The following is a 26,117-nucleotide window of genomic DNA, read 5'->3' as shown; positions in this document are numbered from 1 at the left end:
AAGAAAAGTCAACATAACACACGTGGAATGTATTTAAATGTCCATATGAAAGTGCTGAAATCACACTTTCTGTAGTCGGAGTCGAAGCCGAACTATATAGGGGCGTGGCCAGGAGATACTGGCGCACCGATGCACTGGTTCGAGGCATATTTTCATTGGCTTAGATGTAGACTCGGTTATATCTGCTATATGATCTTGTGGTGTTTAGTTGTTGTACGGCGACGTCATTGACGTGTAAATCAAACCTACAACAAGTTAACATTACATGCATTACTGAGTGAGAGAAGGGACCGTTGATCTGGTCATTTTAATACTTTAAATGAATACGAATTTATGTCTGTAGCAACATTTCAAATGCTATAGATACATAAGAATTTGTCTGTAACCACGTTTTGCTATCTACCATCCTGTGTATAAACGGTCAGTTCCTACTGCAGCTGCCCACACGATACGCCTTAACCTTTAATTGGATTTTGTGGGCTCACCTCAGCGATTTACGACACAAAACTCCACATCAACATTTTCACATTTTAATTATACTGCAATATGTTTTGTTGTTTACACATTTACAAATATGATACAAACTATGGATAAAAACAATCAACACTTTGTATATAATTATTTATATGTCCAAATATATTATTTATTTGTCCAATTTCACTTCACAAATTCCCATTTAGAGTATTCGCAGACGTAAAACAATGTTTTGATAATTGTTCAGTGGTTTCTAGTTGGCAAGAACCTGTTCCTTCTCTGATCGACGGTTGGACAAACATGTAGTTTGTGGGGTGCAACCTGCAGCATGACGGTGGATGTAGGTGGGTGCAGCATGACGGTGGATGTAGGTGGGTGCAGCATGACGGTGGATGTAGGTGGGTGCAGCATGACGGTGGATGTAGGTGGGTGCAGCACGACGGTGGATGTAGTGCAGGGTGGATGTAGGTGGGTGCAGCATGACGGTGGATGTAGGTGGGTGCAGCATGACGGTGGATGTAGGTGGGTGCAGCATGACGGTGGATGTAGGTGGGTGCAGCAGCATGACGGTGGATGTAGGTGGGTGCAGCATGACGGTGGATGTAGGTGGGTGCAGCATGACGGTGGATGTAGGTGGGTGCAGCATGACAGTGGATGTAGGTGGGTGCAGCATGACGGTGGATGTAGGTGGGTGCAGCATGACGGTGGATGTAGGTGGGTGCAGCACGACGGTTGATGTAGGTGGGTGCAGCACGACGGTGGATGTAGGTTGGTGCAGCATGACGGTGGATGTAGGTGGGTGCAGCACGACGGTGGATGTAAGTGGGTGCAGCATGACGGTGGATGTAGGTGGGTGCAGCATGAAGGTGGAAGTAGGTGGGTGCAGCATGACGGTGGATGTAGGTGGGTGCAGCATGACGGTGGATGTAGGTTGGTGCAGCATGACGGTGGATGTAGGTGGGTGCAGCATGACGTTGGATGTAGGTGGGTGCAGCATGACGGTGGATGTAGGTTGGTGCAGCAGGACGGTGGATGTAGGTGGGTGCAGCATGACGGTGGATGTAGGTGGGTGCAGCACGACGGTGGATGTAGGTGGGTGCAGCATGACGGTGGATGTAGGTGGGTGCAGCATGACGGTGGATGTAGGTGGGTGCAGCATGACGGTGGATGTAGGTGGGTGCAGCACGACGGTGGATGTAGGTGGGTGCAGCACGACGGTGGATGTAGGTGGGTGCAGCACAACGGTGGATGTAGGTGGGTGCAGCATGACGGTGGATGTAGGTGGGTGCAGCATGACGGTGGATGTAGGTGGGTGCAGCATGACGGTGAATGTAGGTGGGTGCGGCTTGATGGTGGATGTAGATGGGTGACGTCCACGTCTCTTCCGGTTTGATGCCGAGGGAATTTACCATACAAAACCAACAAATATACAAGGGGCGGTCCCTCGTGGACCTTCTCATATGTATGTATGTATGTATGTATGTATGTATGTATGTATGTATGTATGTATGTATGTATGTATGTATGTATGTATGTATGTATGTATGTATGTATGTATGTATGTATGTATGTATGTATGTATGTGTGTGTGTGTGTGTGTGTGTGTGTGTATGTGTGTGTGTGTGTGTGTGTTCGCGCGCGCGCGTGCGTGTGCGCGTGCTTGCGTGCGTGCATGTATTTTTAAACTCTACGGATATCCTTCATTGTGTGGTGCGTGGAATATCATGAAAATCACGATTTTGAAAAATCGCACGTGCATTTTATGCGTCATCAGTACAAAACACAGCCGTTAGTTAGTGGTATACCTGTTGAAGGCGAACATCAAAATGCCAAGATTATCAGCAGCGGAGCGGGAAGGAGTCACTGGAATGTCGCAGATGGGGCTTCGAACTGCCATAGTGCCAGAACGTTAGGCTGCCCACATCAGACTAATGTGACCCGTCACACAGCCTGGCCAGACATCTGACAGTCGGGACGTCATTAACCGATCAACATCGAATGGATACGTTGAGTGAGGAACGTAAGGCGCTGGCAACACCGCAACTGTGTACGATATCTGTAGTGCCCTGGCAGCATGTACGATATATGTAGTGCCCTGGCAGCACGTACGATATCTGTAGTGCCCCGGCAGCATGTACGATATCTGTAGTGCCCTGGCAGCATGTACGATATCTGTAGTGCCCTGGCAGCATGTACTCAGTGCCCTACGATATCTGTAGTGCCCTGGCAGCATGTACGATATATGTAGTGCCCTGGCAGCATGTACGATATCTGTAGTGCCCTGGCAGCATGTACGATATCTGTAGTGCCCTGGCAGCATGTACGATATCTGTAGTGCCCTGGCAGCATGTGCACAATGTTGGTGATTTGTAAGTCACAATGTAAATACTTTTCAAAACATTTCCGTTGTTCTTTGGAAAAGAAAGCACCAGGTGTGTACTTTCTTTTGTACGTCAGTATCAAAGCGTACTCTTAGATTTCCTCAAGAGAGAACAGTTGTAGCACAACCATATCCTTCACTTCTCCTGTTTTTGTCCTTTACTACTTTTAAATTTGATTTAAGATTGAAGAAAAACGTTTTCCATTTGTGAAAGTGACATTCAAGAGTGCGAATAGCAATTATATACTAAGTCACGGCTTCATTCAGTGGCACGAACTGCTAATTCAGGTGGCATTCTGGCTTCTGGAGGCTAGAGTCCGCGCGCTGTACCACGCGTGCATACATTAGTCACACGTGTGTTTGATTGTCAGGGATTTATTCAGGAGTCACCGCTACGCAGCCTGCAAACACACACAGCAAGTGGATCAGTACACACACTCGACTTGAAGGAATGCGGACGTTGGTTGTGGAGTGGCGTGGCAGGAACGTCACATTCTCAACCTGACCCTGCATATGTGTACATGCATGATCCGACAGTCACTACCTGCAGCACCTGTTTGCCTCACCCTTGCACTCAGAGATGCCATATCTTCTATAGTCGATGTAGGACCGGTCTCTCTGTATGGTGTATACAGAGGAGATGTCCATACCTTCTATAGCAGATGTTGCTCTTGTCTGTACGGTGTATACAGAGGAGATGTCCATATCTTCTATAGCAGATGTTGCTCTTGTCTGTACGATGTATACAGAGGAGATTTCCATACCTTCTATAGCAGATGTTGCTCTTGTCTGTACGATGTATACAGAGGAGATGTTCATATCTTCTATAGTCGATGTAGCACCTGTCTGTCTGTACGATGTATACAGAGGAGATGTCCATACCTTCTATAGTACATGTTGCTCTTGTCTGTACGATGTATACAGAGGAGATGTCTATATCTTCTATAGCAGATGTTGCTCTTGTCTGTACGATGTATACAGAGGAGATGTCGATATTTTCAATGGTCGACGTAGGACCGGTCTGTCTGTATGGTGTATACAGAGGAAATGTCCATATCTTCTATAGTCGATGTAGCACCTGTCTGTCCATACCTTATATAGCAAATGTTGCTCTGTCTGTACGATGTCCATATATTCTATGTATACAGAGGAGATGTCCATATCTTCTATAGTAGATGTTGCTCCTGTCTGTCGATGTATAGCAGATGGTGTATACAGGGGACATGTCCATATCTTCTACAGTCGATGTAGCACCGGTCTGTCTGTATGGTGTATACAGAGGAAATGTCCATATCTTCTATAGTCGATGTAGCACCTGTCTGTCTGTACGATGTATACAGAGGAGATGTCCATACCTTATATAGCAGATGTTGCTCTTGTATGTACTATGTATACAGAGGAGATGTCCATACCTTATATAGCAGATGTTGCTCTTGTATGTACGGTGTATACAGAGGAGATGTCCATATATTCTATAGTCGACGTAGAACCGGTCTGTCTGTATGGTGGATGTAGAGATGTCCATATCTTCTATAGTAGACTTTGCTCCTGTCTGTACGATGTATACAGAGGAGATGTCCATATATTCTATAGTAGATGTAAGACCTGTCTGTCTGTATGGTGTATACAGAGGAGATGTTTATATCTTCTATAGTAGATGTAGGACCTGTCTGTATGGTGTATACAGGGGACATGTCCATATCTTCTACAGTCAATGTAGCACCGGTCTGTCTGTACTATGTATACAGAGGAGATGTCTATATCTTCTACAGTCGATGTAGCACCTGTCTGTGTGTACGGTGTATACAGAGGAGATGTCCATATATTCTATAGTCGATGTATAAATAAGTATATGTCAAAGACGTTGCGACATTTTACTTGTGTTTTGTTGACCTTTCTAAGGCGTTCGATTCATTACCTAGAAATGGCCTTAGCACCACCAATATGGATCTATGACTAAAGTCGGTCTACGAAAATGTGAAAGCTTGTATACGAACATTCTGGTATTTATACACGAATGATTTTGATTGTCCAGTCGATGTCCAACAAGGATGTGTTCTCAACTCTTTTATACTTTCATATTTGTATAAACGAACTTGTTTGTAAAATTGCAAGCTCTAGTACAAATGTTATCCAGTTCTACCAAGATTTACCTGAATTATTTTAATGTTTGTTTGTAGGCGCCATTCCTTTGATTTATTCTGCGACTGGTCTTCAAAATCAAATTGATATTTTAGAACATTATTATGACTTTTCTCTCCAAAAGATTTCTTTTAAACTTTGAATTTCTGTGTTATGATGCGCACTTTAAAGTATTGCCTATATTGATACTAAAATATTACCTATGTTGATGTATGCTGGTGAACTATAGAGTCTTGGTAAACCCACGTGTATAGAAAACGTACATTTACTTGCCCTGAAACGTTTTTTTTTGTCTCAAGGAGATCAACACAACTAATATTGTATCTTAGGATATTGTGGGAGATTTCCAATACAGTTTTATAGAGATAAACGTTATATTTCGTGCAACGTATGTGATTTCATTTGTGATTACACTTTCTCGGTAAAGTACAGATGCTAGTAATTTTGGTGGTGAGTCCTGTAAGAGATGCATTTCTTACTGTGTTTTATTTTTAAAATAACCATGCAACCAAGGAAGCTGTGTGTTCATTTTATACAATGCTATCAAGCTGTCCAAGTCGAGAAAGTGCGTTTCTTTACACCTCGGAGGCTGCCAGCGGTATTTTAACTATTGCTGTTATTATGTGGGGTTTGGTACTCTAGCATACTTTCTTCCAAAGTTTGGTACCAGATATGCTAAAATATGGAGCAAATTTTCAGAATATAGTTGCAGTTGATACTCCTTTTTGGAAAGACGTATTAAAAGCATGGAAATTATATTGTATCAAAAATACCATAGATGCAGAGAACATTAACGAAATCTTATCCCAACCTTTATGGTTGAATAACAATTTCAAAAACTCAAATCACATCATTTGTCACTGGGCTAAAAGTGGAATCTTGACGATCAAAGATCTTTGTGATGAACATGGGTTTATATCCTTTGATCAATTGAAGCTTAAATTTGATATAAAAGGTACTCACTTAGATCTTGGATATGTTATATATATTTTACCTGAACCTTGGAAAAGACTTTAAAGGAATATAGATATATAAACATTAATGACCTCACAATAAATTCACTCCAAAAGGATTTCATATCCCCAAGAAAAGGTTCAAGATTGTTCTATGATAAATTATTATCTGAAAATGTTAAACCTCACATGTGCCAAAAATGGGAAACATTATTTGACTGTATTGATTTTGATTGGCATTTGATTTTTCATATTTGTAGAAAGAATTTAAGAGATGTGAAACTGTTAGATTTTCAATACAAATTTCTGCACGGAATTGTTTATACCCAAAGAGAACTTTTTAGAATGAATCTCGTGGACAATACAATATGTTCTTTGTGTAATGATTCTGTTGAAACCTTATGCCATGTATATTGGGAATGTGATGAAACCAAAACTTTCTGGAAGAAACTTGAACAGTGGATTACGAAACGTATCCAAACACTTAATTTGACAAAATCCTTGATCTGGTTTGGCTTTTTAGGTAAGAACCCATAACTGAACCTCATAATCTTATCTGCTAAGAGATATATTTACACTTGCTCTTTGACAAAAACAATTCCAAAAGTTGACAATTACTTAAGGATATTGAAAGACATATTTACCACTGAATCATTCATCTCTAGAAGAAATAATAATGTTGAAAGCTTTTAGCCAAATGGTTTCCTGTCATCCTGTTTAACCCCGAATGACTATGAAACAAAAACATATCACTGATATTGATATTCAGTGTACTTAGTGTACTATATCGCTATTGAGCCTACTAGCAGCTATGTGCACATATTCCTCTATATGCTTGTACTCATCATGTTTTTGTACTCATCACATTGGGAACAATAAAAAAAAATTAAAAAATCAAATAAAAAAAGTTTGGCACCATAGCATAGTTTCTTCCAAAGTTTGGCACCATAGCATAGTTTCTTATAAAGTTTGGTACCATAGCATAGTTTCTTATAAAGTTTGGCACCATAGCACAATTTCTTCCAAAGTTTGGTACCATAGCATAGTTTCTTATAAAGTTTGGTACCATAGCATAGTTTCTTATAAAGTTTGGTACCATAGCATAGTTTCTTCCAAAGTTTGGTACCATATCACAGTTTCTTCCAAAGCACCAGTCAACATTTCCTAACCCAAACCTGCAACATTTGAACACGTTGCGCGAGAGTAACATGCACTGTCAGCCTCAGATATTTGATGTTTGAATCGTGATCTCGTGTAACTCATCAAGCCGTCGTGTTTTTAAAAAACAACAACTGATGAACGGAATATATCACGCCACGCGGCAAGGTCATGTTGGTTCTGTCCCGCCCATTCATTATCTCCCCTTGTCGTGCTTGACACTAGGTGTCGCCATGCCTCCTCCCACAATACACATGGAGCCTGAGAGCTTCTTAAGTAGGGGAGAAGATGGATGTGTTAAACAGCGTCTTTCTGTCTGTGTTGACGGCAAACACTGACTCACACGCACATAAAGAACGGACGCAAGCCGAGGTTGGGCGATGAGAGAAGGCAGATCAGGATATCTTCAAGCCCCCAACATTCCGTCCTTGTTGACAAACATGCACACTTACGTGTTAAAGTGAAGCAATCTGCCTTAGTGAGGATTTTCTTTTATTTAACTTGTGCTGTTTCATGGCTGAATATAGTTATTAGTACTCGACAATGGGCCAAGGGGTGATTTGCATTAAACAGCCAGTAACATCGCGATGACAAGCAATCGCCTAAAAACTACGACTGACTCTTCACAGATACCTTACACTGATATAGAACTGGAACTTAGGCAATGCAGTTTAATCTCCATAACCATTGCAGTACTTTGTGCAGCATGAGTGAGTGAGTGAGTTAGTTTTACGCTGCACTCAGCAATATTCCAGCTATATGGCGGCGGTCTGTAAATAATCGAGCCTGGACCAGACAACCCAGGGATCAACAGCATGAGCATCGATCTACGCAATTGGGATACGATGACATGTGTCAACCCAATCAGCGAGCCTGACCACCCGATCCCGTTAGTCGCCTCGTACAACAAACATGGGTTACTGAAGATCAATTCTAACCCGGACCTTCATGCATGTGAATCTGTTGTTACAGAAGTCAGTTCAAGTCACCTTCTTGACTATGGCTTATTATAACTTTGCAATGAATGAGTTTAGATTTACACCGCCTTTAGCAATATTCCAGCAATATCACGGCGGGGGACACCACAAATGGTCTTCACACTTTGTACCCATGTGGGGAATGGAACCCGGGTCTTCGACGTGACGAGCGGACGCTTTAACCACTAGGCTACCCCACCACCCCGTGACAATGAAGACGAACTGTCCAGAAGAAAGTACATAGGAACAAATTTCATCCAATCGCATCAGTTCATGACTGTGCCAGTATTTTAGTATATATGTTGTGTGAAACTAATACAGCATACTAATAATGGTGTGTTAGAACATTGCAGGACGTAACGTCTTTGTCGCGAGGCCTCCAAAGGAGCCCATAAAAAGTCAGAAGAAGTCACAATAACCCGCCATGGCCTATAATTATGTTGTGTTACGTGAATAAAAGTGTAACTGTCATGTAAAGGCGAAAAACGACTGGTGTCAGCAATATTACAGCGATTTCACATCATCCTGCAGCTGATGGAATCTGACTCGGACGAACTAGTGATCGACAGAAGGAGGAACTATCCCCTCCCTCATACACTACCCTATTATATACCCACACAAGGTTCATACACTACCCTATTATATACCCACACAAGGTTCATACACTACCCTATTATATACCCACACAAGGTTCATACACTACCCTATTATATACCCACACAAGGTTCATACACTACCCTATTATAAACCCACACAAGGTTCATACACTACCCTATTATATACCCACACAAGGTTCATACACTACCCTATTATATACCTACACAAGGTTCATACACTACCCTATTATATACCCACACAAGGTTCATACACTACCTTATTATATACCCACACAAGGTTCATACACTACCCTATTATATACCCACACAAGGTTCATACACTACCCTATTATATACCCACACAAGGTTCATACACTACCCTATTATATACCCACACAAGGTTCATACACTACCCTATTATATACCCACACAAGGTTCATACACTACCCTATTATATACCCACACAAGGTTCATACACTACCCTATTATAAACCCACACAAGGTTCATACACTACCCTATTATATACCCACACAAGGTTCATACACTACCCTATTATAAACCCACACAAGGTTCATACACTACCCTATTATATACCCACACAAGGTTCATACACTACCCTATTATATACCCACACAAGGTTCATACACTACCCTATTATATACCCACACAAGGTTCATACACTACCCTATTATATACCCACACAAGGTTCATACACTACCCTATTATAAACCCACACAAGGTTCATACACTACCCTATTATATACCCACACAAGGTTCATTTCACACAAGCTGAAGGTTAGGCAAAAGGGTACTATTCACCATCAAGTGCAGACAGGGTGACTGTTACGGTGGGTTTAAATGTTTCGTTTTCATATCAGATAATGTGGTTTATCCACGCGATCGTCAATACTTGGCTGTTACCACAGTTTCGGATTCTGGAGACATTGTCAGGCCAGACCACCCTGACCATAATGTAAGTGGAATATTTTGCCGTATAACAGTAAAACGCTTCCAATTACGAGAACATTGTTGGATGTAAAGGGAACGCCAGGGGTCGCTGTAAAAAGCCAGGTGGTAATCTCTCTGGCTTTATGTTGCACACCTCTATTCTCCAGGCAGCCACACATACAGCACAGCAAATATGTCACAGTCTGTTCACGAATTTCTTCTCGAGACAAAGGATAATTAGTTAAGCGCACAGGGCGCCATGAAGGCCCTGTTCACTCTCTTACAACACATTGTCAACCAAACTAGATTTTTACTCTTGTTGTCTAAAGAAACCGTTAACGTTGCCCCAGAAGTAAACTATCTAAATAATAAACATGGACATACCAGATTAACGAAAACTAGTGACATGCATGGAAGCCTTTGTTTTATGTATAACAGCTATATACTAATTAAGGATGTTACATGTAGTTGATTGTCATAGCAAAGGCTTGCCAGTGTCTGGACATGATCTTCATAAGATTGGAATCCTTACTGGTCCAGAATGTGAGGCTTCACAGCACGCTGGCGTACACATCATCCACGTTAATCTGACAGTTGTACAGTGGGATTGAGGTAAGGCCATTTAGCTAAAAGAAAAGTCATGTTCTATCAAAAGTTACTTTTCGGCTTAGCCCAGACGGATAACAGCAACGTAAATATCACAGGTGAATCATGAACTATGTTTAAGTCTATAGAATAGTATTAATCTACTTGAAGATACACCACTTTGCAATGTCTCAAATTGTCCCAGCAGGCATATAAACGTCTACTAGACGTTTAAATGACGTCTACACAAGACGTTGAAAAGACGTCTGAATATAGTTTGAAATGAACGCCTAGACGTTGTTTAAATGTTTAAAGGTAGACCTCTTCTCAACCTTTAAAAGACGTTTAACAGCGGTTTGACAGAATGTTAACAGAGGTTTAACATATGTCTAATAGTTAAGTGCATGATGATGTTGTATGCCCCATATTAGCATAATGTGTTGCAATCTTGATTCATCTTCACTCCATCCGGAATCAAGGTTAAAACATGGCTAGCATGTACGTGGTACTTAACGGTGAACGGCTGAAGGCCTTTGCCGCTACATTATCAACACATTCTCTGTTCGGTCCGGCATTGTTCGGATTGTTATAATCTAACTGTACATCACACATATATCATGAAATATGTTCACATATGTAAAATACTAGTAAATCTATCCAAAGAGTAAAATGATCCGCTGAAGCCAATTTTGTTCTGCATTTCCAATGTGGTCCGTGTTTTGTCCGTCTAGGTTCGGGCTATTAAAAGGGACTTATGTCTCACAGATGTGTTATCATATCGGTTTGCATCTGTATAACAGTATAATATCTACCTGAATACTACTTAGTGGTGACCAACATCGTAGAAATAAACAATGTAATGTGATGTGAAAACATGTCATTGTACATCAGTGTCGTTTTAGGTGTTTTTAACTGCTAGTCCAGATAACGTACTGTGTGGCATAATATTCATAACTTTCGGCGTATCACGAAGTCGCTTCTTTTCACGTATAAGTTCACATTCAGGAGATCTTCCATTATATAACAGTTGGATGACAGGGTTGTAGTAGTTAACCACGAATATCCATTAGAGAAAACGTTGCCATTATACGTAAGTAATTGCAAACCACACGTTCAACAATATTCTATGCATGAAGTAACACATGTCAAAAGCACCTCTTTTAGAAAATGCGAAAAGGTGAAAAACACGTGCTGCTTTTGCAGTGGAGATACTCGTTACAGACAGACCGGGTAGACATCAGACAGGCCAAGAACAGGTAGACTGAGGTTAACTACGCCCAATGAATACCGGTACTCTCGATTCCTGACAGTGACGCCATCAGCGACGAAGGATCTTGGGCATGTGGTCAGTCAGTGGCCAGGCGACTGAGGCTTCGAGGCCTTACAGAGGGCAGTTGTTGACATCGACGTCGGAGACTGAGATGGAAAGGCCATCGTTGGCAGCGACGTGACAGTCAGAGGGTTGTCTTCACTGATAAAGCCGGTTCCGTCTTCAGACTGAGGGAAGACAGCGTGTTTACCTCGCTGCTGCCATGTGTGCTTTCGGTCGTCCGTGTATCTAACTTGAAACCCAAATAAGGAAACATTCCTTTTACTGAAAGACGCCGTAAATGATGCGATGAGCAGGAAGATCCTCGTAGATGAACGTTTTGTTGTGTTGCAGCATAACCAAGAAATATGCTTTGCCTAACCAATTTGTTTCATGCCCACAGACCAAAATGATTGATCCATGTTTAAAAGTTTAAGTGTTATCACTAAAAGGAAAATAGTCTCTCCCATAGGCGAGATACTTGTACAACTCTATAACTTTCTCACATTACATTAAAATGGGTTGTATTGTGTGCCATAATACGTGTAGATTTATTTTCCAAACAGCGAGACTTTCAAGCAGACATTGTTGTCTCCCATGGGGCAAACTTGGCCACTGTTCTACTCTAGTCGCAAAGCTAAAGACTAGTTATACGACATGGAAACATACAGATTTCTCATTGACGGTTTCTGGATTTACCGTTGTTCAAATGTGAACGAACTTTCACGGTTTCATGTTTCTCCAGCCAATGGTTGCGTCATATGGGTCTGCCACATGTGCCTGGTTATCAGAGCTAAGTAACTTAAACGTCAGGCTGTAGACCTAACATTGAATCTGTAAGCTGAAAAAATATATTTTCACAAATCTAGGGTCCGGTGAAATTTATAAGGGGTCACACTATCTCCTACGTAGGACTTAATATCTCCTACGTAGGACTTAGTAGTATATCTCCTACGTAGGACATAGTATCTCCTACGTAGGACTTAGTATCTCCTACGTAGGACATACTATCTCCTACGTAGGTAATATATCTGCCTACGTAGGTTATCAGAGTATCTCCTACGTAGGACTTAGTATCTCCTACGTAGGACTTAATATCTCCTACGTAGGACTTAGTATCTCCTACGTAGGACTTACTATCTCCTACGTAGGACTTAGTATCTCCTACGTAGGACTTAGTATCTCCTACGTAGGACTTAGTATCTCCTACGTAGGACTTAGTATCTCCTACGTAGGACTTAGTATCTCCTACGTAGGACTTAGTATCTCCTACGTAGGACTTAGTATCTCCTACGTAGGACTTAGTATCTACGTAGGACTTAGTATCTCCTACGTAGGACTTACTATCTCCTACGTAGGACTTAATATCTCCTACGTAGGACTTAGTATCTCCTACGTAGGACTTAGTATCTCCTACGTAGGACTTAATATCTCCTACGTAGGACTTAGTATCTCCTACGTAGGACTTAGTATCTCCTACGTAGGACTTAGTATCTCCTACGTAGGACTTAGTATCTCCTACGTAGGACTTAGTATCTCCTACGTAGGACTTAGTATCTCCTACGTAGGACTTAGTATCTCCTACGTAGGACTTAGTATCTCCTACGTAGGACTTAATATCTCCTACGTAGGACTTAGTATCTCCTACGTAGGACTTAGTATCTCCTACGTAGGACTTACTATCTCCTACGTAGGACTTACTATCTCCTACGTAGGACTTAGTATCTCCTACGTAGGACTTAGTATCTCCTACGTAGGACTTAGTATCTCCTACGTAGGACTTAGTATCTCCTACGTAGGACTTAATATATCCTTTTTAAGGATGGTTATTAAGTTGAGAAATGTTTGGCTATGCAGGACGTTAGATAGTCGAAATGTGAGTCAGTGAATATTCATGACACTAACGCAGTGTTACTGTACAGTGTTATTGTGTGTGTATTACGTTAGGGTGACGTGGACCCTGTTCTAATTGCAGTTATGGAGGTTTGGGTATGGTTATGTTTAATCTATCATACATACATCTATTCACACACACACACACACACACACACACACACACACACACACACAGAGGTGGGTGGGATGGTTGGGGTGAGGTTGTGATATGAAACTCGGGTTATAACACGACCTCCGCAAGTTGTTGTTTGTCTTGATGGGGCTAGGTTGGATCGGATGCAACGCTCGTTTGCGGTTTTATTCGTAATTGTTTACAGGTTGACTTGACTGGGGTGGACAAGTGTTGAGTGCGGCGTAAAACAATACGAAATTCAAAAAGGCAAAGAATTGTCATTATAGTTATTTGTATAAATATAAGGGGATACGTACACATAGATTGCCACCTATAGTCTAAGACACGTCTGTACACGCAGATTATGATTCATGTGCAACGACCTCTGAAATATCCAATGCATAATAGTAAAGTGTAACAAAGTGCAACATATAACAGTGAACTAACTGCAACGCGTAATAGTAGAGCAAACTGAACGCAAGGCAGTAAAGTATAACAGTCGGTCCAACACAGTACTAATGTGCAACAATTAGTTGAACACATGACTCTAATAGTGAAGGAAACAGTAGACTCTAATAGTAAATTGAAACACATGATAGTAGACTCTAACAGTAAATGAAACACATAACTGTAGACTCTAATAGTGAATGAAACGAATGACTGTAGACTCTTACAGTGACTGAAACAGTGAAACAGGAGATTGTGTGCGTGTCTGGGGCTTTAAGTCGACCGTTTCAGATTAATCCATATAAACGTATATCGATCATCTCCTACAGGAAATATTAAGTACTACGTAGGAGATACTAAGTATGTCCTACGTAGGAGATACGTAAGTCCTACGTAGGAGATACTAACTCCTACGTAGGGAGATACTAAGCCGCCCCTACGTAGGAGATACTAATTATGCATAGATATTGACGACGTGTGACTTATGCACATATATTGACGACGTGTGACTTATGCATAGATATTGACGACGTGTGACTTATGCATAGATATTGACGACGTGTTATTGAAAACGCACCACTTATAAAAGTTCAGATTATTAAAAGCACGTGTAAGGAATTGAATTTTTTTGAGTGGATAATAACATATGGACGACTGACAAAAACAACAACACAGACGCTCATTCATTAAAATGTTCCACAGTCAGAAAGGATCAAACACACGTGGGGTCAAATTCCACTTCTGCAGTAGTGCAGCCTCAGGTTCCCGGATTTTTCGCATCTGTTGTCGCCGCGAAAGACTTTTGACCAAGTTTCGTCCCACAAGTGCTCCAGGGGGGATACATCTGGCGACTGTGCTGGCCAATTAACCTGGATGTGTTGCTGGGCCAGATACTGCATGGAAAGTCTTGTTGTGTGTGCCCGTGCGTTGTCCTGTTGAAAAGTATGGACATCTTGGTGGTGATTGAAGACAGATACGATGTGATTCTGAAGAATCTGCTCACGATAATAAAGGGCATTAACTCTCCCTTGACAGACATCAAGGCAGTCCTGTGATTGTAATTTATTCCACCCAGACCATGACACTCCCACCACCCAAAGGTCTGTCTGAACCACACACTCATCAGCATAACGTTCACCACGTCTACGCCAAACACGTAATCGGCGGTCAGCATTACGTAGATGAAAACGTGACTCGTCAGTGACTACCACACCATGTCATTGTTGTAACCTTTACTGAAAATGCCTGCTAGCCCATTGTATACGCTCATTACGGTGTCAATTAGTCAGAACTGGTCCAACGTAAGGACGTCGAGCATAGAACCCTGTAGCGTGTAGACGGCGTCACATGGTGTTCAATCACTGATAAGGACATGGTCAATATGGCGATCCTGATGGAGCGGCGTAACACGTTGCTGCCAATGTCATTGAAGGTCACGGGTGCTGCCTGTCTACTGATGTCGTCTATGAAGCCTAACGATGGTGGAGTGGCCAAGTCCAAGTTGTCGAGCAATATCCCTGCTGCTGGTGCCAACTTGAATCATGCCTAGTGCACGTTCTCTTTCGTGAGGTGTTAACCTCGGCATCTCTGTCCTCGTTTCACAATCGTTAGTGAAGCAATGACACTCGGTTCTTATACACCTGCTTTTAATGTCACAGTAGTATGATTTCAGAATGAAACTCGCGCTTTTTTCATGGCGTGGCTGCATGTTGATGCATTTTGGAATAAAGAGTCATACTGTGGACAAGAATTTGTTTCTAAAGCATTTTTTCAACTGGACATGCCCTTCGACTTCATGTTTGTTATATTCATTGATCATTGTCATGCTGAAATCCATCTTGAAGAAAATATGGACAATTTTAGACTGGTGTGTTTTCAATGATGTTCAGTGTATTACAGGATTAAGAATTAGCTCTAATCATGCACTGGGATCTATATATCATGAGGCTGACTACGACCTTCCTCACAGGTGAAAATGTTACGTTGGACCCGGGAAGATCCGGCGAACAACTGTTTCTTCACGATTATCAATAGTATAAAGAACATAGCATCCCAGAAGGCAATAGCAATGAAGGAAAAGCAATTAATTTCTGAAATGTGAACATTTGATATTCACAATGCGTGTATATCTGGTTACTTTTATGCATCCTACTTTAACAAAATGTTGTTCAGGATGTGCATCTTGTGTGTCATTGTGGTAACGTTTGACATTTTTCAGAAATTTAGAAACAGTAAGTCTTGTGTCAATATTGTAACTGGAGACTGACGGGTCAGGTGGACAGGTTACTGACATGGTTGATGCATGTCATCGTATCCTCATTGCGAATATCGATGCTCATACTGCCAGTCACCGGATTGTCATTTCAAGACTTGATTATTTACAAAAAACATTATACAGCTGGAATACTGCCAAGAAAACACAATATGTTGCGAAAAACTGACAAGACAAATGCTTATTGCACAAGCTATAAACACGTAAAAGGGTGCGAAGGGAGGATGTTTTATTTAAGACAGAAACAAGATAATTACAATGCAAACAGATAGGTACATGTGTGACGCGTACTATAGGTTATATATACTATCCCATCAAAAGTGTAACTCACCAGTGTAAATGTAGCCACTAACTTCAGTCAACTATTCTATACTAAATTATGCAAAATATTCCATACTGTTTAAAGATACTGTTTACACATAACTGATGTATTGTAAAACAAATTCGTAACGTTGAAACGATTATGTCATGAATTCAATAAATGATTAAAAACAGTGAAAATTGGCGAATTCTTAACAAAACTTTACACCAAAACGTTCACATGCACGATATTTGCACATGCTTTCCAGCAATTTGATGTATGATTCTCGTGCAATTCATCTGCCCAATGGCAGTTAGTAATCGATGAACTTGGCATATTTATTTTGTAGTATATTCGAAATTTAGGGGACCCTAAAGGTTTCCTTCAGGTTAGGGACCATGCTCCACTTTGCCCATGGTGTACGGGAAATAATTTAAATTACTCTGCCATGAATGACTTTAATAATACTTCTCTATATCTGCGTTATTTTTTAAATGGTAATGCACGGTAGGAAACCTGCAGAATTTCTGTAATTGACAGCTTGTTGAAATATATTCACTGCTTAATAAGTACCAAAAAAACCCAAACCAATTTCCTTTTCTTATACGAACACAATTTCATCCTGGCTGTTGCAGAACGTAGGTCGCGAAGTAAACTCATCTTCATGAGCCTGCCAAGACAAATTGTACTGCTACAACCCTGTAAGTCATATAGTTACAGGTGGCGTCATATAGTTACAGGTGGCGTCATATAGTTACCGGTGGCGTCATATAGTTACAGGTGGCGTCATATAGTTACCGGTGGCGTCATATAGTTACCGGTGGCGTCATATAGTAACAGGTGGCGTCTTTATTCTTGACAATAACAACCTTCATCACTTATCAGAACATGGACCAAAATATCACGAACATCACCCATTAAGATTTCAACTTTAAAATCATTATAGATGCCGTCGATGTATACGCCCAACAAATTGGGCAACAATGGACCAAGAGAGAACTTGAACCTGTAGAACGTCTTTCGGGGTGGTAAAATCATTTTGTCCTGATGCCACTGGTAGAAACTGAAAAGAGAATAGGAATAAACCTATTCGGTCTCTGTCCGCTGTTACCCAAAGCCTGGCTGTCCTGCATGAAAAGTTCGTAGTTGTTCCCACTGACAAGGCCTCGAGTACGATCAAAGAAGGACCATTATAACATTAAATAGTTAAGACAAGTGAAATTTATAGTCAAAATGTTGATTCTAAAAAATGTGGAAGATTTGCTTGATTTTTTACAATCCCCTAATCTCTCTACATATAAAACAATGATGTCAAGTACTAAACTTTCAACAATCAAACACCTATCTAATTTTATCAAATGTTCTAGCTTTCAGTAATCATTGCGTATATTCCCTGTCACCTTCTTGCATACTTTGTATATTCTGCATTCCATTTTATATACTCGTGTACCACCTGAGGTGGTTCCATTTTGAGTAATACACTCTGAGTGTGCTGATGTTATAAACGTAGATATATAGATGAACATAGATGAACGTGTGTATCTTGAGAGATTCAGTGGTATTTATCAAGAAGATGGAACAACAACTGAAAGTGTTATTGGGAAGTGAACGATGACAACGATGGCCTACTCATCGAAGCAAAAGACAATGACTAAAGAAACTTTTCACAGAACACACACGGTGAAGCGCAATCAAACAACGCCAACGGTAGAGAAGATTCACTGTTGCTTACCTACCGTTAAGTTGGGGCGTTAAGTCACAATAGTGGGGGAATTTATGTCCGGCTTGTACTGGGAGCACCCTCAAGTCACTTTGTACACAACAACATCTGAGCTTGTTGCTTGGCGCCGCAAAATATGCACAAATCATTCATTGAAATAAAACCAATAAATATGCATAAATCATTCATTGAATAAAACCAATAAATATGCACAAATCATTCATTGAAATAAAACCAATAAATATGCACAAATCATTCATTGAAATAAAACCAATAAATATGCACAAATCATTCATTGAAATAAAACCATTCATTGAAATAAAACCAATAAATATGCACAAAATCATTCATTGAAATCAAACCATTCATTGAAATAAAACCAATAAATATGCACAAATCATTCATTGAAATAAAACCAATAAATATGCACAAATCATTCATTGAAATAAAACCAATAAATATGCACAAATCATTCATTGAAATAAAACCAATAAATATGCACAAATCATTCATTGAAATAAAACCAATAAATATGCACAAATCATTCATTGAAATAAAACCAATAAATATGCACAAATCATTCATTGAAATAAAACCAATAAATATGCACAAATCATTCATTGGAATAAAACCAATAAATATGCACAAATCATTCATTGAAATAAAACCTTCAAGGACTACTCCATTAATACTTGTATAAACTCTTGCCCAGAAATGACACAGAGCTAAATCTGAATATCTGCAGATGTATTAGAGTGAGTGAGTGAGTTTAGTTTTACGCCGCTTTAGCAGTATGCCAGCAACATCACGGCCGGGGACACCAAAAATGGGCTTCACGCATTGTGCCCATGTAGGGAATCGAACCCGGGTCTTCGGCGTGACGAGCGAACGCTTCAACCACCAATCCCACCGTCCCAGAGGTGTTAGAAGGAGTGAGTGAGTGTGTTTAGTTTTACGCCGATTTTGGCAATATTCGAGCAATGTCACGGCGGGGGACACCAGAAATGGGCTTCACACATTATGCCCATGTGGGGAATCGAACCCGGGTCTTCGGCGTGTCGAGCGAACGCTTTAACCACTAGGCTACCCCACAGCCCCAGATGTGTTAGAAGGAGTGAGTGAGTGTGTTTAGTTTTACGCCGATTTTAGCAATATTCCAGCAATTAACACGACGAGGGACACCAGGAAATTGGCTTCACACATTGTACCCATGTGAGGAATCGAAACCGAGTGTTCGGCGTGACCAGCACTAGGCTACCTGGTCCTGGTTACTCTCACAGATGTTCAATGGGATTGTGGTGGGTACCAGTGCAGAACCAGGATTTTCCCGTCACACAAAATAGATCATCTGGTAACAAAAGCGCTGTATGTGGGCTTACGTTTTCCTGTCGTGTTTATCAAAGACCAATCCTACGAACTAAACGACCTCCCTTCTCTTACCTTACGCCGTATACATGAGTCACAAGATCCTCACGGAACATTTTCTTACATTCTATCCAACTTCAAAAGGGTATAAACCCTAACTGATGCCATTGAAATGACCTCTATATACTCAGCCAAGGTTCACTTTATACTTACACCTATACAAGAAACTAAGGGATCTCCAGAGGAATCATAGGAAACAGTTCATTTGATATATTCCACATTCTGGTTTAATCTACATGTGAGTTCATCTGTAGGGCATTTTCTTGGCGATGTTGATGGAACGTTTGCAAAAGTAGATTCGAAAAACCTTAAAGGGTTGTCATAACAAACCTTGTGCCATTTTGTTTCAGCTACCGAACCAACAGTGTTAGACATTTGTCCGTCATTATAAGGAAAGCTATAGTACGAAATAGCTAATTTGTATAATTAACGATGAAAAGACTATGACATAATAAGTCTCTGTGTGGAGTAAATCCCCGAGCCAAAGTACTTCCGCGTTTTCTTTTCATCGGAATTTTTTGGGTTAAACAAAAAAGAAGAAACGAAATTAAAGGATCGACGGCTGTTTTAAGTAGACAGTCTTTCCGAAATCCACGCAGAAGATGATGCACAAATAGAGAACGTCAACGTTATTTCGTCATTCAAACATCCATTCAGTAAGTGATGCAGCCATACAGAAAGTTATGGAGTCATTCAAACATCCATTCAGTAAGTGATGCAGCCACACAGAAAGTGATGAAGTCATTCAAACATCCATTCAGTAAGTGATGCAGCCATACAGAAAGTTATGGAGTCATTCAAACATCCATTCAGTAAGTGATGCAGCCATACAGAAAGTAATAACGTCATTCAAACATCCATTCAGTAAGTGATGCAGCCATACAGAAAAGTCATTCAAACATCCATTCAGTGAAGCCATGATGCAGCCATACAGAAAGTTATGGAGTCATTCAAACATCCATTCAGTAAGTGATGCAGCAGAAAGTATTCAAACATAACGTCATTCAAACATCCATTCAGTAAGTGATGCAGCCATACAGAAAGTTATGAAGTCATTCAAACATCCATTCAGTAAGTGATGCAGCCATACAGAAAGTGATGAAGTCATTCAAACATCCATTCAGTAAGTGATGCAGCCATACAGAAAGTCAGTAAGTGATGCAGCCATAGTTAACGTCATTCAAACATCCATTCAGTAAGTGATGCAGCCACACAGAGAGTGATGAAGTCATTCAAACATCCATTCAGTAAGTGAAGTACATGAAGTCAAACATCCATTCAGTAAGTGATGCAGCCATACAGAAAGTGATGAAGTCATTCAAACATCCATTCAGTAAGTGATGCAGCCATACAGAAAGTCAGTAATGATGCAGTCATTCAAACATCCATTCAGTAAGTAAGTGATGCAGCCATGAAGTCATTCAAACATCCATTCAGTAAGTGATGCAGCCATACAGAAAGTAATAACGTCATTCAAACATCCATTCAGTAAGTGATGCAGCCATACAGAAAGTGATGAAGTCATTCAAACATCCATTCAGTAAGTGATGCAGCCATACAGAAAGTGATAAAGTCATTCAAACATCCATTCAGTAAGTGATGCAGCCATACAGAAAGTTATGGAGTCATTCAAACATCCATTCAGTAAGTGATGCAGCCATACAGAAAGTGATGGAGTCATTCAAACATCCATTCAGTAAGTGATGCAGCCATACAGAAAGTTATGGAGTCATTCAAACATCCATTCAGTAAGTGATGCAGCCATACAGAAAGTTATGGAGTCATTCAAACATCCATTCAGTAAGTGATGCAGCCATACAGAAAGTAATAACGTCATTCAAACATCCATTCAGTAAGTGATGCAGCCATACAGAAAGTGATGAAGTCATTCAAACATCCATTCAGTAAGTGATGCAGCCATACAGAAAGTAATAACGTCATTCAAACATCCATTCAGTAAGTGATGCAGCCATACAGAGAGTGATGAAGTCATTCAAACATCCATTCAGTAAGTGATGCAGCCATACAGAAAGTGATGAAGTCATTCAAACATCCATTCAGTAAGTAAGTGATGCAGCCATACAGAAAGTGATGATGCAGCCATACAGAAAAGTCATTCAAACATCCATTCAGTAAGTGATGCAGCCATACAGAAAGTTATGGAGTCATTCAAACATCCATTCAGTAAGTGATGCAGCCATACAGAAAGTGATGGAGTCATTCAAACATCCATTCAGTAAGTGATGCAGCTATACAGAGAGTGATGAAGTCATTCAAACATCCATTCAGTAAGTGATGCAGCCATACAGAAAGTTATGAAGTCATTCAAACATCCATTCAGTAAGTGATGCAGCCACACAGAGAGTGATGAAGTCATTCAAACATCCATTCAGTAAGTGATGCAGCCATACAGAAAGTGATGAAGTCATTCAAACATCCATTCAGTAAGTGATGCAGCCATACAGAAAGTGATGAAGTCATTCAAACAAGTCATTCAAACATCCATTCAGTAAGTGATGCAGCCATACAGAAAGTAATAAGTCATTCAAACATCCATTCAGTAAGTGATGCAGCCATACAGAAAGTGATGAAGTCATTCAAACATCCATTCAGTAAGTGATGCAGCCATACAGAAAGTGATGAAGTCATTCAAACATCCATTCAGTAAGTGATGCAGCCATACAGAAAGTGATGAAGTCATTCAAACATCCATTCAGTAAGTGATGCAGCCATACAGAAAGTGATGAAGTCATTCAAACATCCATTCAGTAAGTGATGCAGCCATACAGAAAGTGATGAAGTCATTCAAACATCCATTCAGTAAGTGATGCAGTCATTCAAACATCCATTCAGTAAGTGAACGTCATTCAAACATCCATTCAGTAAGTGATGCAGCCATACAGAAAGTAATAACGTCATTCAAACATCCATTCAGTAAGTGATGCAGCCATACAGAAAGTGATGAAGTCATTCAAACATCCATTCAGTAAGTGATGCAGCCATTCAGAAAGTGATAAAGTCATTCAAACATCCATTCAGTAAGTGATGCAGCCATACAGAAAGTGATGAAGTCATTCAAACATCCATTCAGTAAGTGATGCAGCCATACAGAAAGTTATGATGAGTCATTCAAACATCCATTCAGTAAGATGCCATGTCATTCAAACATCCATTCAGTAAGTGATGCAGCCATACAGTCATTCAAACATCCATTCAGTAAGTGATGCAGCCATGATGCAGTAATATGCAGCCATACAGAAAGTTATGGAGTCATTCAAACATCCATTCAAAGTAATACAGAAAGACGTCATTCAAACATCCATTCAGTAAGTGATGCAGCCAAACAGAAAGCGATGAAGTCATTCACACATCCATTCAGTAAGTGATGCAGCCATACAGAAAGCGATGAAGTCATTCAAACATCCATTCAGTAAGTGATGCAGCCGCACAGAGAGTGATGACGTCATTCAAACAATGTTCCGCTTTGTCCATTGGTGTGTGATAATTATTTGGCGTTGCAAGATTCCAAAATGAATTATTCAAAACATCCGTATCTGGAAATTAAATGGGAGTTATTTCTAACGTTTGCAATAAGGTTCAAATAAAGAAATAAAAAAGAAACAGTCCCAATTATTCCAAATGGTATGTAAATATACAGGCAGGATGTAACACAATGACGTCATCGATAGAAGATCATTTCCGGAAACCCACATATCAAGACTATTAGACAAACGTTTATTGACAATCGTGTTAGTGTTTCAGGGACTGATGATGTCTGTCAGCTTGCCCGATCGCAGTTAGTAACCCATGAGGGAGGCATTTTGTAGTATTTTTTAAATTTAGGGGACGCTGAAGTTTCCTTCAAGATGGAGGACAATGATCCACTTTGCCCATAGGGGTTTGAGAATTAATTTGAGTGGCAAGATTCCAAAATGAATGATGTTTAATGTTAGTTCTCCATATTTGCATTATTCTGGATGCCGGCAGGATTTCTGTTTTTGGCAGCTTATGTAAATATCAACAAATATCAATTTCCTTTTCCTTTAGGAACACAATTCCATCCTGGTTGTTCAATTATAAGAACATATTACAGAACGTCGAATTGGCAGATGAGATGTAAAGTCCACCTCATGTCGCTGGCAAGACTCAATGTCCTGCTACCAACCTGTAGGCCATATGATTTTGATGTAGTCCACCTCATGTCCTGGCGAGACTCAATGTCCTGCTACCAACCTGTAGGCCATATGATTATGATGTAGTCCACCTCATGTCCTGGCAAGACTCAATGTCCTGCTACCAACCTGTAGGCCATATGATTATGATGTCCCCAACCTTCGTCGGCTATTGAAACATGGACCAAACTATATGGGCTGCACCAAATGTGATTACAACTCTAAAATCGTTATAGATGCTGCCGATGCATATGCCCAGCAGTGGGTCAAATGACAAGTTGAACCTGCAGAAAGTCCGTCAGACTGGGTTCAATCAGTGTGCGTTGAAAAAGAATAAACGGAATAGGAATAATCCCAAAGTCTAGCTGTGCTGCATGAAAAGAGTGTAGTTATTCCTAATGACCTCAAATATCATTATCATTTTATGTAAACATCAATACAGTTTTGTTTGATAAAAAAGCTAGGTACAATTGATAAAACAAATAATGTCACATGTGAGACTGGTACAGGAAACTTATCGGTGTTGTCTACTCTGAAGACATGTCCATTCCTCGTTCGTACTGGATTCCAAAAGGTGCCTACAGATTTGTACATAAAGAGATATTGCTGGGTCCAGCAAATGTACCACCAAATCCCAGTCTCATAAATTAATTTTCCCTTTAATACAACCATGGAAGGAGTTTCTCTAGATTAGCAGAAAGTATTTGAGACGAGCGGAGTTAAGACCATGTTGTTTCTCAAAAACTCAAAGGAATTGCTTTATTTAATCTAAGAAACGAACCGATTGCACCTGTGTATAAATATAACGAAAAATGTATGAACAAACATATGTATACGGATGATGTTAGACAGCTGGTGGTATGTATGAGTTTTCAGTGTGAATTGAGTGTAACTTCTCTCTCCAAGATGCCCTGAAATACCCTGAACCTTATAAGCACCTCTTCGATTTTTTCTGTCAGAAAATAACGATTTTTTCTTATTATTATTCATTTCCAGACAAATGACTAATAATTATATTTAATCATTTAAATGTAAGTATGCTGTTTACAGGAATATAACGTATCTACACCTACAACTCCTCACAGAGACGACGCTCGCATAACCACCAGTTTCCTTTCTATAACAAACATTATTCTAAACAATAGTTCTAAACCTTGAATTTCCGTCATTTCGAATGTTATTGGAGATACTAATTAAGATATTTAATACACTTCCAGATATCTCTCAGTAGATTATTTTCTGGAGTATTTGTTAAGAGTATGGATATAAAAAAGCAAATCTAGATATAACATGAACACGAGAGACCAAGAAACCATGGTTATTTCGGTAAAAGTTATTAGATGTATGTTATTCAAACGGTCATTACTGTAAGACATTGCTTAAATCTGTACCAGTGATATTTTTAACAATCTGCTTTGTCAATTTGAGATCACGGAACAGTCACTAACGGACAATTCCTTCTATTGTCTGTACAAGGAAATAAGTGAATACACACACACACAGTTTTGAAAACAATATTAGCTCGACGGAAAGTTCGTGTAATTCACTATGTGAGTCGTAAAATCAAGGACATTGTTGTTGCTTGAAAAAACTTGGGATTGGGATTTAAATGTGGTTCATCTTTTAAACGTGAATGACTAAGGTGGATAGTTAGAGGAGAAACATTTCTTCGTTTGCGGGAAATATTTTGACACCTGAATGTATTTTGGTTTGAGACAGAAACACAATAGGGGTTAAGCTAGCCAGCTGAAGAATGTTCCGTGATGGTGTCAGTGTTGTTCAACTTTGAATGAAACTGGCCTTTTTTAGTTTACGTGCATGACAGTCGCTTAGCGATGAATCTACAAACGGGCTTGGTAACTGAGAATCTCAACAAATGTTTAAAACCTGACAGTTGCACCTCCGGGTTTAACCGTTAGTAACCTATGGTATCACTCACGCCTGAATGTAGCACTAGATAGACGGACCTATGTACGTGTTACGGCATGGCGTATGAACAGACGGGACCTCGGGACGGGTTGCCACATTGACCTGCCCCACAGAAAGTGTCGGAATCAAGTTTTCTTACACATTAGTCCTCACCTATCACCTGTCAGCAAACACACAACCACAGCACTTTCACAGATAATTCACAACTGTATTCGCTGCCGCACAAGGTACGCGCAAAATTCCAGTAATTATAAAAGGGCAAATAAGATGTAGGCCTGCCTCTGTTTGTTTTAAATTCGCCAGACTTCTCTACGGTGTGC

At 40.2% G+C, this 26,117-nt stretch overlaps 1 protein-coding gene across 1 annotated transcript; it reads right to left on the bottom strand.

The window, feature by feature from the left end:
* Nucleotides 1-727: 727 nt before the first annotated feature.
* On the bottom strand, nucleotides 728-1,795 carry LOC124286952 (mucin-2-like). The gene has a single exon (XM_046723409.1). The coding sequence runs from the start codon at nucleotides 1,793-1,795 to the stop codon at nucleotides 728-730; it is 1,068 nt and encodes a 355-aa protein (XP_046579365.1).
* Nucleotides 1,796-26,117: the final 24,322 nt, after the last annotated feature.

This window comes from Haliotis rubra, unplaced genomic scaffold (assembly GCF_003918875.1).
Source record: "Haliotis rubra isolate DU_JTF1 unplaced genomic scaffold, ASM391887v1 Scf397, whole genome shotgun sequence".
NCBI classification, from domain to species: domain Eukaryota; kingdom Metazoa; phylum Mollusca; class Gastropoda; order Lepetellida; family Haliotidae; genus Haliotis; species Haliotis rubra.
This window is presented reverse-complemented; position numbering and strand designations above follow the sequence as displayed.

Excerpts from the sequence above, each read along its gene's own strand:
- LOC124286952 (XM_046723409.1), bottom strand. The coding sequence starts at position 1,795 with ATGCTGCACCCACCTACATCCACCGTCATGCTGCACCCACCTACATCC.